At 40.3% G+C, this 12423-nt stretch overlaps 1 protein-coding gene across 5 annotated transcripts in view; it reads right to left on the minus strand.

Annotated features, from left to right (window-relative positions):
• Window positions 1-12423, minus strand: part of DCLK1 (doublecortin like kinase 1) — a 350518-nt gene that overhangs the window by 317970 nt on the left and 20125 nt on the right. For all 5 annotated transcript variants that reach the window (XM_044249592.1, XM_044249591.1, XM_044249594.1 and 2 more), the window contains exon 3: window positions 8697-9043. In XM_044249592.1, coding sequence (XP_044105527.1) covers window positions 8697-9043 — 347 coding nt within the window. The remainder of the gene's footprint in view (window positions 1-8696; window positions 9044-12423) is intronic.

Here is a 12423-nt window from a genome sequence, read left to right on the forward strand (position 1 = left end):
TCTAACAAAATATTGTTTTCCCAAAGCATAAAAGTTTGTTCAATAGCAGAAATGCTCTACGATTGGTGGATTTAATTACCCTAGCCTCTTAAAGGAAGCAAGACGCTGAGCAAGAAAACAAGCACCATGATGAGCACCTTACGAACTGTGGTTTCACTACAGACAGCACGGTCACAGCTGAGCTACACACAGCCACAGCCTGCAATGGCCACAGAGTTTCTAAATGGCCATGACCTATACTACACAGAACCCCGGAAGCAATGCAAGAATGCCAAATGCGCAGCACATGGCCAACTGGTCGATGGCCCATTCAGTCATTTATTGAACAAGCATTTACCAGGTTAGGCCCTCGAGACTCAGAGGCCAAGAAGTCACCTTCTCTACTCTCATCTCTAAATTCTAAAGGGAAGACATGACACATGACACCATGATAGTCAAAATGTCAGCATAATTGAGATCTGTAGGGCTATCTACAATGGACAGGAATGGAGCCCTCTCCCAAGGAGAGGGAGCTGTCAGTTCTACATGGGCCAGTCAAGAAATGTTTCGTAGATGAGACCACCTTTGAATTGAATCTTGACAAATGAGACGGTTCTTGCTTTCTGCAGAGCTGTGGTGATGACTCAATGAGATAAATATACATATAGCAACTAGCTCAGAGCACCAGGCACACAGGTGTTCATACAGTGATAGTAATAGTAATGTTACCATCACTGTATCAGTATAATGGGTCACCAATAAGATACTCTTAAGAAATAACAACTGAAGAAGCAAGTAAAGAAAATAATATCTAGGTTACATTCACAACTGACTGACAATAAATGGAATGATAAAAATAGTCGTTAGTAGTTTTAGTTATAGTACAGGCAATGGAAACAATGCAAGATGACCAAATCCACACTGACAAAATTATGCAACTATACATGTCTTATACTTTTAAGAAAGCCTGGCCAAGGAAAGCAGAGAAGAGAAGGACTAATATTTACAAAGGACCTACCACAGGTCAAGCCAGGACCTTTATATACATATTTTCTTTTTAAATTTTTATTTCTTTCTTTGGGGGGGAAGGGGACAGAGAGAGAGGGAGAGAATCTCCAGCAGATTCCCTGCTGATCATGGAGCCCAATGCGGGCCTCAGTTACACAGCCCAGAGCTCATGACCTGAGGTGAAATCAAGAGATGCATGCTTAACCAACTGAGCCACCCAGACGTCCCTGTGTATGTTCTTAATTAAGTATCCCACCAATATTATTATATATTATCATTGCCATTTTAAAAAGGAAACTGAAATTCAGATAATGTTACTGACTTGCAAAAACCACACAGCTAATGAGTAAGAAATTCAGAATTTTGATCTTATAAGCACTTTATCTCAAATTCCATGCTATTTTCATTACACTATGAAGTATTTTCATGTGAAAAGCCATATGATTAGTCATTTTCATGTATGATTAGTCATTACTAAAAGATCATTTTGTTTTGTTTTTTTGTTTTCTGTTGCGGTTTTTTTTTCTTGCTTTTTTTTTTTTTTAAAGTAGATTCTACATGCAACACAGGCCCAAACAAACCACGCTGAGATCAAGACCTGAGCTGAGATCAAGAGCAGGACATTTAACCAACTGAGCCACCTAGGCACTCCAAAAGATCATTTCAAATAGTTCATTCCCTCAACACATTTAAAATACGATTTATTTTTCAAAAACAATTTACCCTGAGCTTTTCAGGTATAATAAATACTGATAATTCAGTACCTACCACAGTGCTGGGTTTTGTCATGTGGATTGTTTCATTTAATCCTTATGACAATTAATAAAGCAGTATTGTTATTCCCATTGTAAAGGTGAGAAAACTGAGAATCAGAGACAGAATAGATTCCACTGTATCTAGGGGTACAGGACAGACAACTAGGTGTTTGAAACTGTGTATAAAAACTAGTGTTCTTCCTCTATATTATGTTACTTCACATATCCATGCTTAAATTACAGCATACCTAAGCAAATTTCCTCATTACAAATAGATTGGATATACAGACTTTTTGAACTTAAGTAATCAGTTAACTGGGAAACTAAGTTAATTTTCCATGCCTAAACAAGAAACTAGATCAAGGGAAATTTCTCAGACAGAAACCTGAGCACAGGCCCAGCTGACTAAATGACTCTTTATATCATTCCAACATGCTCCCTCGGGGCATGGGAAACTCACTGCCAAATCAGGGCTACTGGCCTTTGTGAAGCAGAAGTCACCATTAGGAGACAATCCCAAGCCCAGAGTCCTCTGAAAGTGCCCAAAGCACCGTCAGCATACTGGAGAGAGGGCTCAGGGAACACATCTTCAGTTCTAGAGTGGGACACAGGGGAACTCAGAATTCATTTTATAGAAAATCAGTATTCAATTTACAGAAAACTGACTTGCTGAGACTAAGCCTTAAAATATACATCACTGCAAGAACACACAGTTACATTACCAGAGCTGCTCAAACTGGAACAAAAGGACTTAACTCTTCTCTATTTGATGGAGTTAACATCTATGTAAGGACAGGTATAGCTTATAAATCCTAAATACCAACAGAAAGCACGTAACCTAAAATAGCCCATTCAATCCCAGACATTTTAATTCTCTAAGTGAAGTATCATAATTACTCTTAAGCTCCTTTTTCTTTGAAAACAGCTAAGATTTCCCATCAATTCAGAGCTCTAACGAATCACGAGGATGGTTTAGCATGTGCTCTGAGTTTTTGCAGGAAATTTTAATTTGACATTTTAAAATGTAAGCTGAATTATTTGTATCAACTGTGTGTTTATATCAATTGCAAACAAAACTAAAAGGTGTTACATTCGCTTTCACAACATAGATAATATACCAATCATACAGTAAAAAAAAAAAAAATCTGTCCACCAAGAACGAAGGCTTTAAATATGCTCGAAGAAGTTAATTAGAGCTGTCACAGAAGTTTTATTTCTTTAAAAAAAGGGAAAAGGCACTACTGGCTACAGAGAATCTCATTTTCTAGTCCAACCAAATCCCAACACATCCTCAATTCCTTCCTTTCCACTTGAAAATGTCCGGCTTCCACATTTCCTAGGCTCATTCATTCCTATAGTCAAGGTAGATACAGGAGCAACACAGACCATTTTGTTTTAAGGTGTAAGGGGAAGAAACGTTCTAAAGTCTCCAAACTTAAGGCTGAACCAAATCAATCTTACTTCGGTTTAGAAACAGGTATTCAAAACCAAGAGAGAAGACGTGCCTGGGTGGCTCCTTTGGTTAGGCGGCCGAATCCTGGCTTTGGATCAGGTAATGGTATCAGCATCCTGGGATCAAGCCCCACATTAGGCTCTGCACTCAGCAGGGAGTCTGCTGGAGCTTTTCTCCCTCTCCCATCCCCCAACTCTTGCACGTGCACGTGTACGTGCATGTGCACGTGTGCCCTCTCTCTCAAACAAATAAATCTTAAAAAAAAAAAAAAGGAAAAAATCAAAGACTACCTTGTGATATCTGATTGATAGATTCCTATTGACCAGATTACCATTTCCTGAATTCCAATAAGGTCATATACCAATTACTGAAAATAAATGGCTACAATTATTATGACTCCTTTATAAGCATCTTTCCAGCTTTGTGTTCGTAGTAGACAAGGGGATTCAAGGATCAAAAGACACAGAGAAGACAGTGTAGTAACTGATTAACTTACTGAAAGCCACTGGGATTTCTTTTACACAGCACTAAAGTCTGAAAGTTTGTGTCCGCCCAGAATCCATATAATGAGATCTAACCCATTAGGGGACAGTGTTAAGAGGTGGGGCCTTGGGGAGGTGATTAGGACATGTGGGCGAAGCTCTCAAGTATGGGATTGGTACCCTCTCAAAAGAGGGCCAAGGACACCTTCACCCCTTCGGCCCTGTGAAGATACTGCAAAAGGCACTTTGTATGAACCAGGAAGTGGGTTCTCACCAGACCAGGTCTGCTGGCACCTTGACATTGGACTCCAGCCTCCAGAACGGTGAGAAATACACTTTTGTTATAGATAAGCCCCTAATCTGTGGTCCTTCGCTACAGCCACGCAGAGTTAAGGCAGCAGTGATGATGTCTGTTCTCACAGTTGACCAGTCTAAACCAGTTTATGAGTACCTTCACTCGAGCTCAGTGTCTCCCCGGGTGTTCTCTGTTAGGAAGACAACAAGCGGCTTGCTCACTCCAGCACGCTAGCAACGGGGGATTTTACAAAGTGCACGACCTACGTGACATGTCTGTAAGATAAAAATGTAACATCTCCAGTGAGTTTCTCCTGGGCTACTAATGGATGCTGTTGTTTTGTGTGGATCTGCAATACCGAGGGCAGACAGCATGGGCGTGTGCATACCTTTTCTACTTAAAGAGCAACTCAATTTATCATTGCTCTATTTCAGTGCGGAAGGGGTGGTCACGGGGCAGTGCCTTATCTGTGATTTTGATAGTATAAATTGCCTGCTTCGGCACTGGCTATTCTAAGACTTGCTTACCGTTGTTTATATTTCTAAGCAAGGATCCAGTAATCACAGATTTAGAAGACTGAACAGCTCAAGACAGCCAGATTAGCTGTTCCAAAAAAGGAGTCAGGAGATACATGACCGTATCTTTTGTAGCAAATTTTGTACCTTTTGGGTTGAATTCAGTCACTAAATGGTCAAACCCTAAATGATCTCTGGAAGTAGCTGCTTGGCCGGATAAGTGAATAACCCACAGAAAATTCCCACCTTCAAGTGCCTGGACTGAGGCAAGAGGAAAAGATACTCATACCCTGCAAAAGCTCCCTTCGAATATGGAGAAAAGGAATGTGATTAGAACTGTCAGCTAGAAAAATGGCCTCTTTCTTTCTTTGGGGGCCCTTGATTGAGGCCCAGATAAATAATGCATCACTGAAATGAAGACAAGGCAAGCATTTCCTTGACCTCCCAGCCGTGCTGGCAAAAGTGCCTGATCACAGGGTGAGCAGAAGCCCCCTGAAAGGTGTGAAAAGGAGGAGGAGGCAAGTTTGCAGCAACCATTTACTGAAGCTTCAGTGCCCCTGAATAAAGGACGGACTTGAAATGATTAGAAAGGGTCTGTGCACCAGCAGGCTGCTTATGAGCCTCAACGGTCAGCTGGGGAAACTGCAGCTTCCTACAAAATGTTCTCTACAGGGTGCAGTGTTTCCAATATGTTGATTTCCTTATCTGGGCCTAAAAACCTCAACAACAACAACAAAAGCACTGTATAATGAACTCTTGGTTAAGGCCTAAAGCACACCCAAAGTAGGGGCGCCTGGGTGGCTCAGTGGGTTAAGCCGCTGCCTTCAGCTCAGGTCATGATCTCAGGGTCCTGGGATTGAGTCCCGCATCGGGCTCTCTGCTCAGCAGGGAGCCTGCTTCCCTCTCTCTCTCTCTGCCTGCCTCTCAGTGTACTTGTGATTTCTCTCTGTCAAATAAATAAATAAAATCTTAAAAAAAAAAAAGCACACCCAAAGGCAACTGGGCAGGGAGGTCAGTGGTAGGAGGAGCACGTGAGAAGGGCCTGTGGTCTCCGCCTTCCAGTGCCCATTCCTGGGTGGCTGATGCAACAGCAGGCACGTGCTTTCACTGTTCATTTGTCACTGTTCTGTTGTCAAAGAGCCCAGAGTCACGAGTCTCCATCCCACAGATACATCCACAAGCTGCCTGAAGGTGATCTGAAAAGCCACCCCTGCCCCATACATCGCTTGCTCTCTACACATTTATTCAACACACTCAACCTATTAATTTTTAAGCAGTTCTATTTCCTCAATACAAAAAAGAAAATTACCTTTAAAAGCTTTACTGGGCACTGGATTTCCCATAGCGCTTTTGGAGTTGATACAAGAGTTGTTACACGATCCAAACAAAAAAGAGGTGAAAGGAGTGATCTTAAGGATAACATCCTGCCGACAGCACACGGACCCTGACGCCACCGTGGGCAGGATGAAATGGCAGAGGCATGGGCTGCCAGTCCACCTGGCTGGGAGGAAAGTGGTTCATTCTCAGAGGCCTATCAAGCCCTGGTCTCTGCCAAGGCTGTCAAAGCACTCTAACAAACCTCTCGTGGGGGTGGATTTCCATTATGAGTAGAAATGATTCTCAAGACTCCAGGGCTCCAGGAGGAAGCATCTTTGCTCCTACTGGGAACCCAAGCAAAAAGTCTTTATATTCTTTCCACTCTATCTTCCAATTCCTCTGCAGCTTTTCACACTCCTGCTATGAAGAGAACATGCCACAACAGCCAATCGAATGCTACACACACACACACACACACACACACCCTCTGAATAAAACCATCAGCGGAATGACTGCAGGAAAATAATACAAAGCAGAAAACTTTCAGATGATAGTCCCTGGACAAATTACTCACTTGAAAATTCTTTCTCAGTACAGGCACATTACATGCACATCTCTTTAGTGTTTTAATATAATCTTCTGTGGTACAGTGGTTAAGAGCATAATCTCTAGACAGAGACATTTACAACTCTGCCATTTACAACTGTGTGGTCTTGGACATTTTATTTTTAAATAACAAGTTCTGTGCCTTGGCATCCTCCTCTGTTAAATGGGGATTGGAATCAACTGTTATGAGGATTAAACATGTTAATACATGCAAAACATTTAGAATAATGCAAATAAAGCTATGATCATTATTATTATAGTTCAAAATTGCTTTCACATGTATTATTATAGTTGTCCCCACAAGCACTCTATGAAACAGAAATGATCATTTTATCTATGTTTTATTGATAAGTATGAGGCTCAGTGAAGTGATTTGCTGAAAACAAAAATAATCTGGCCAAACCAAGATTTGAATTGTGGTCTTTTGGCACTAAACCTTAGATTGTTTTCCATTACATGGTATTATTTACATGTAAACAACAACAAAAGCAACTATTATAAAATACAGACACTAGATTAAACTCCTAAAAAGAAGAAAATGATTGAGAACATCATCGTACCCAGTTTAGGAATTCATTCTTGGAATAAGCAAATGATGAGCTGATGGTAGAACTTATAATGTAGCTAAAGCTTGTTTTTAGGTTCACTGTGTAGTACTTTGGAACCCCCAAAATTCTGAAGCGAGGGGAGAAGAGGAATGTATATCAATTTGTATTCGTTGTTGTATATTTTACTTTTTGTGAAAATAGGTAAGCTGTCACCTTGAGAAACTCCAATATACAAAAATGCAGAACTACTGGATGGTTGAGTGACTCGTTACGAAAGGAACCACCAAAGGGCTCAAATGTTTAAATGTGAGCCCTGCTCTCTTACGTTGCTCTAATTCACAAGCTAGCAATGGACTTCTTGATCAATGACATTCAGGCTACGCCCACTTAGATCTAGAAGACTGAGAATTTCATCCCTCAGCATTCTTCTTCACATGACACTTAGACGAGACAAGTTTTATGAGACAAGCAGAAGACTGGTGAATATAAATGAACAACTGGCAGATATTCCTTCTTTCCTAATGAATTTTGTAATTTAGAGCATTTGAATGGCTCCCTAGGGGAGGAATTCTTTCATGACTAACACTCTTTCTAGTAATTGCATCTATTTCTAATTCATAAAATTTGAATGCTTGTTAGCCTTCAAGAACTTGTCTTCTATTTAATAAAGATTAATCTTTTATTTTTTTAAAGATTAACCTTCTAATTTATGAATCTAGAATTGATTTTTAATATGTACTCTACATACAAATTATCCCTCACACAAATTATCCCTCAAAATAATTTTTAAAAACCATGTGGACAGATGCACATTGAAAACTAAATTTCAAGCAAAGAGAGTACGCTAAAAATTATCATCTTAAACAAAAAGACACAAAAACTCTGAAAGACCAGCAACTTGCACTCTACATATATCAGTACGTATCAGTGATCAGTACGTATCAGTACGTATCTATATATCATATATATATACACATAGATACACACACACACACACACACACACATACCACTGTCAGGGTTCTGTCAAACCTTTATAAAAGTCCACACAAGACTTCCCTTTAAGTTCACCTGAGCAACTCACATTTAAATGCCCTCTCATCCAAGTCAACCAATGACCATTCCATAGCTAAAGAAACACACCCCTTCCCTATTAATTCTGAAACTGTTTTCAGTACAAGATGTACAAGATGTATAATATTCTAGAAATATGCCTCTTAAAGCCACTCAGATGGAAATATTTCATCCTTTTGATATGTACTGTAAAATCCATAAAATTTAAATCTCTCTAGTGAACATTAATGAGACATAAAGTATTATTTAAAGCAAAGAAAGGAAATTAAATTTTTCTCTAATGGTCAGAGTTTACGTCTCAGTCATGCTTAAGGCTATAAGACATTAGTACATGAAAAAAATTTAAAACAGAAGACAAAAAAAGCACCTTTATGTTAAGTAATTAATAACTGAAAAAACAGAAATCTGTGAGTAATCATTTAAGCTTCAGAGATAGGTATTTCGCTTTATTCCTACGGTTAATCCTGTCTACCTCTATCCTCAGTCTAGATGGAGATCAACAGCTATGTATTTGTTAAGCACGTGACCCAACTTCCTCAACGTCAGCAAAATGCATGTTTCACATTCCCTCCCCCATCCGACCCCCCCCCCCCGTGCCACACAGATCCCCCAACTCCCTGGTTCTTTCCTGTAAAGTCGAAGTCCTCCCACGACACCCCTCTTACCTGTTTCCCGTCCAGGGTGTACAGGCGTTTCACCACTCCCGAGTCCAGCTTGATGGCATCGGTGATGTCAGTGAGAACCTGCTCAAAGGAATGAGCGGTTTTCTTGTTCAGCAGAATCCTGACAGCTTTCCGTGGCTTCACCCCACTTCGGATGATGGTGACCAGCTTGGGCCGGATGAAATCCTTATTCTCCCGCACCTCTGATGGGCTCCCTTTGGCAGTGGCCAGTGAAGACACTGCCCGGGAAGCCGAGGTGGTCTTGACATTCACGGACCAGTTGGGATTCACGTTCTTGGTGTACTCCAGTTTCTTGAAGGGCTCTATTGACCCACACACATAGCTCTCTCCTATGGAAGACAGAAATATATTTATTTTATTTATTTTTAAAATTCTTTATTTGACAGAGATCATAAGTAGGCAGAGAGGCAGGCAGTGCGGGGGTGGGGGGGCAGGCTCCCCACTGAGCAGAGACAGCCCCCCCACAACGAGGGGCTCAATCCCAGGACCCTGAGATCATGACCTGAGCTGAAGGCAGAGGTTTAACCCACTGAGTCACTGAAGTGCCCCGGAAGAGAGAAATATATTTAAATTTACACTAAGGTGAACTCTTCCTTTTTCCTAGTCTCTGATTTTTCCTTTTCTACCAGAAGTGAGAGCAAGTTTTGACTTTCTGAACAATGGAAGCATGACTAACAATTAATGAAAAGAATGATTTTTTTTTTTTTTACTTCTAATCTGGCTCTGTCAACACCAGATTGATACCTTAGAGAGGGAAAAAATCATCATTCTTCCCTTTCTTCATTTACCGACTGCTTTTTCTGACAGAAATACAGACAGTGAATAGACATCAAGAATAAAATTGAATTTAAAAAAGAAAGTATTTTTTGGGATTTGGGGCTATTTATATTTGCAGGAAACTTCAAAATCAGAAGTACCTACATTTAGGAATAATGTAAATAACACAATTTGAAAACGTAAAGTGGATCAGAAAACAGCTTCTTAGAATAGTTCTGTAATTCACTGTATGGTGATAGATGGGAGCTACAGTTGTGCTGAGCCCAGCATGACAAAGGTATGGAGAAGCTGAATCACTACGTTGTACACCTGGAGGTAATGCAACATTGTGTGTCAAATATACTCAAATTTAAAAATTTTTAAAAAGTTGGGGCGCCTGGGTGGCTCAGTGGTTTAAGCCTCTGCCTTCAGCTCAGGTCATGATCTCAGGGTCCTGGGATCGAGCCCCGCATTGGGCTTCTCTGCTCAGCGGGGAGCCTGCTTCCCCCTCTCTCTCTGCCTGCCTCTCTGCCTACTTGTGATCTCTCTCTGTCTGTCAAATAAATAAATAAAAATCTTAAAAAAAAAAAAACATTTAAAAAAATTTTTTTAAAAAGCTATGTAATTTATAATTTTGATGGGAATGTGTGCTGAACATTTTGTAAATTCAAGTAAAATTCCAATAACAAGCAAAAGTTCTGTCACCAGCTAGACCCCAAGACCTCACCTGCTGCTGCTCGCCTGCTTGGACCCACCATCCTCTGTCCCACGTTCCTCCTTAAGTACTTCTTTCCAGCTTATCTCTTAATCAGGCAAAAGCCCCCAGGGAGCACAGCATCCCCTGAAGGAAACCAAAACTGCCCCTCAAGCAATAATGGATGTTTGCCAGAAGAGCCATCCAAATCCAAACCACCCAGACCAGTTAGAGTTTAATCACTAAATCAGCCCCCCCACCCAGATGGACAATGGTGCGACCCACAGTTACCTTTACCTCATTGCAATGCTAAAAATTCATCCCCAGGAGGTGGAGACTTAACATGCAAATGAAACATTTGATGTTTGAAGCCGCCTGGTCTGTCCACTGGGCCTGAGTTCCCCATTCCCAGGATTTCTGGCCCTACACACTTAAACAGTGTCCTTTCAAGCTGTTGTTCGGGGAGTCAGTCTGACACCTTTGTACTGACTGTATGTCCCTTCAGCTGCAGCTGCCTGTGCTTTTATTTATTATTTTTATAAACATACAACGTATTATTAGCCCCAGGGGTACAGGTGTGTGAATCGCCAGGTTTACACACTTCACAGCACTCACCATAGCACCCACGCTCCCCAATGTCCGTAACCCCACCTCCCCTGGCAACCCTCAGTTTGTTTTGTGAGATTAAGAGTCTCTTATGGGGGCCCACCTAGGTGGCTCAGTGGGTTAAAGCCTCTGCCTTCAGCTCAGGTCATGATCCCAGGACCAGCCCCACACCTGGCTCTCTGCTCGGCGGGGAGCCTGCCTCCCTCTCTCTCTCTGCCTGCTTCTCTGCCTGCTTGTGATCTTCGTCTGTCAAATAAATAAATAAAATCTTAAAAAAAAAAAAAGAGTCTCTTATGGTTTGTCTCCCTCCCAATCCCATCTTGTTACATTTATTCTTTTCCTACCCCCCAAACCCCTCATGTTGCATCTCCACTTCCTCATATCAGAGAGATCATATGATAGTTGTCTTTCTCCGATTGACTTATTTCACTAAGCATAATACCCTCTAGTTCCATCCACGTTGTCGCAAATAGCAAGATTTGATTTCTTTTGATCTGCCTGTGCTTTCAAACACTGGGTCCGGTCTCATTTCTACTGTTGCTGGATCCAAGGACCCGAATCCCATAACAACCACACTGCATGTCCTCCCATCTACACGGGGCCAAGTGCAGTGATCCGCATACACTAGGAAGCCAATTCATGTTTGTTTACTGATAAAAAGTTCTGAGCATGGTTAACTTATAAACTGTAGCTTCAGAAACTGACTCTAAAATAAATGTAATTACATAAAATGAATAAGGTTCGAGGATCTAATGAATAACATGGTGACTATATACTGTGGTATAACTGAAATTTGCTGAGAGTAGAACTTAAGTGTTTTCTCAAAAAAAGAAAAAAGATAAATGGATGTGTTAATTAACTTGGTGGAGGGAATCTTTCACAATATATACATATATCAAATCATCACGAGGTAGGCTTTAAATATCTTAGAGTTTTGTTAGTTATACTCCAGTAAAGCTGGGGTAAAAAAAAAGAAAAAAGAAAAAAAAAGAAGAAGAAGGAAGAAAGAAATTAATTAAATTAGATTTTATTAAAAATGGCTCCTTAACACAGAATTGTTTAATGAAAATACTCTATTAAATAGATGTGGCTCGCACAAAAAAGAAAAGTAACACACATACCAAGTGATGATAAATCATAAAATGAATGAATATATATATATGTATATATGTAAATATTTCATAAAGTTAGGTCGGTGCACTTTGAAGTTAAAGATTTTATAATGGCTTTTTTGTGTGTTATTCTTTATAATAAGGAGTAGTTAAAATGCTAAAAATCTTTCATAATTGCAGGTAAAGTGACCTAGGTCTAATCCTACACAGCCCATTTACTTTTATCTAAATCCTTGTTCTATTTTTAAATTACTAATGCAAGCATCCAAAGCCACAGTATCCACATAAAAATAATTGAACCAGGGTTTCAAAAATAAGAAAGCATTGTTATACATGTTCTCAAACATTTACTCTGTAAGTGCTTTTAGAATACATTCTAGTGGGTGTTTATATATTGTGTCTTACTATAAGTTGCACACATAGTAAATTCAGCAAACCCCTTCTCTATTCACCTAGTAGGTTATTACGGGTCCCAACTATGCTTTTCTTAAGATGTATGTAGATATCAAAAACATATGCATGGGGGGGTCCCAACGACAGT

Source organism: Neovison vison, chromosome 5 (assembly GCF_020171115.1).
Source record: "Neovison vison isolate M4711 chromosome 5, ASM_NN_V1, whole genome shotgun sequence".
Lineage (NCBI taxonomy): Eukaryota > Metazoa > Chordata > Mammalia > Carnivora > Mustelidae > Neogale > Neogale vison.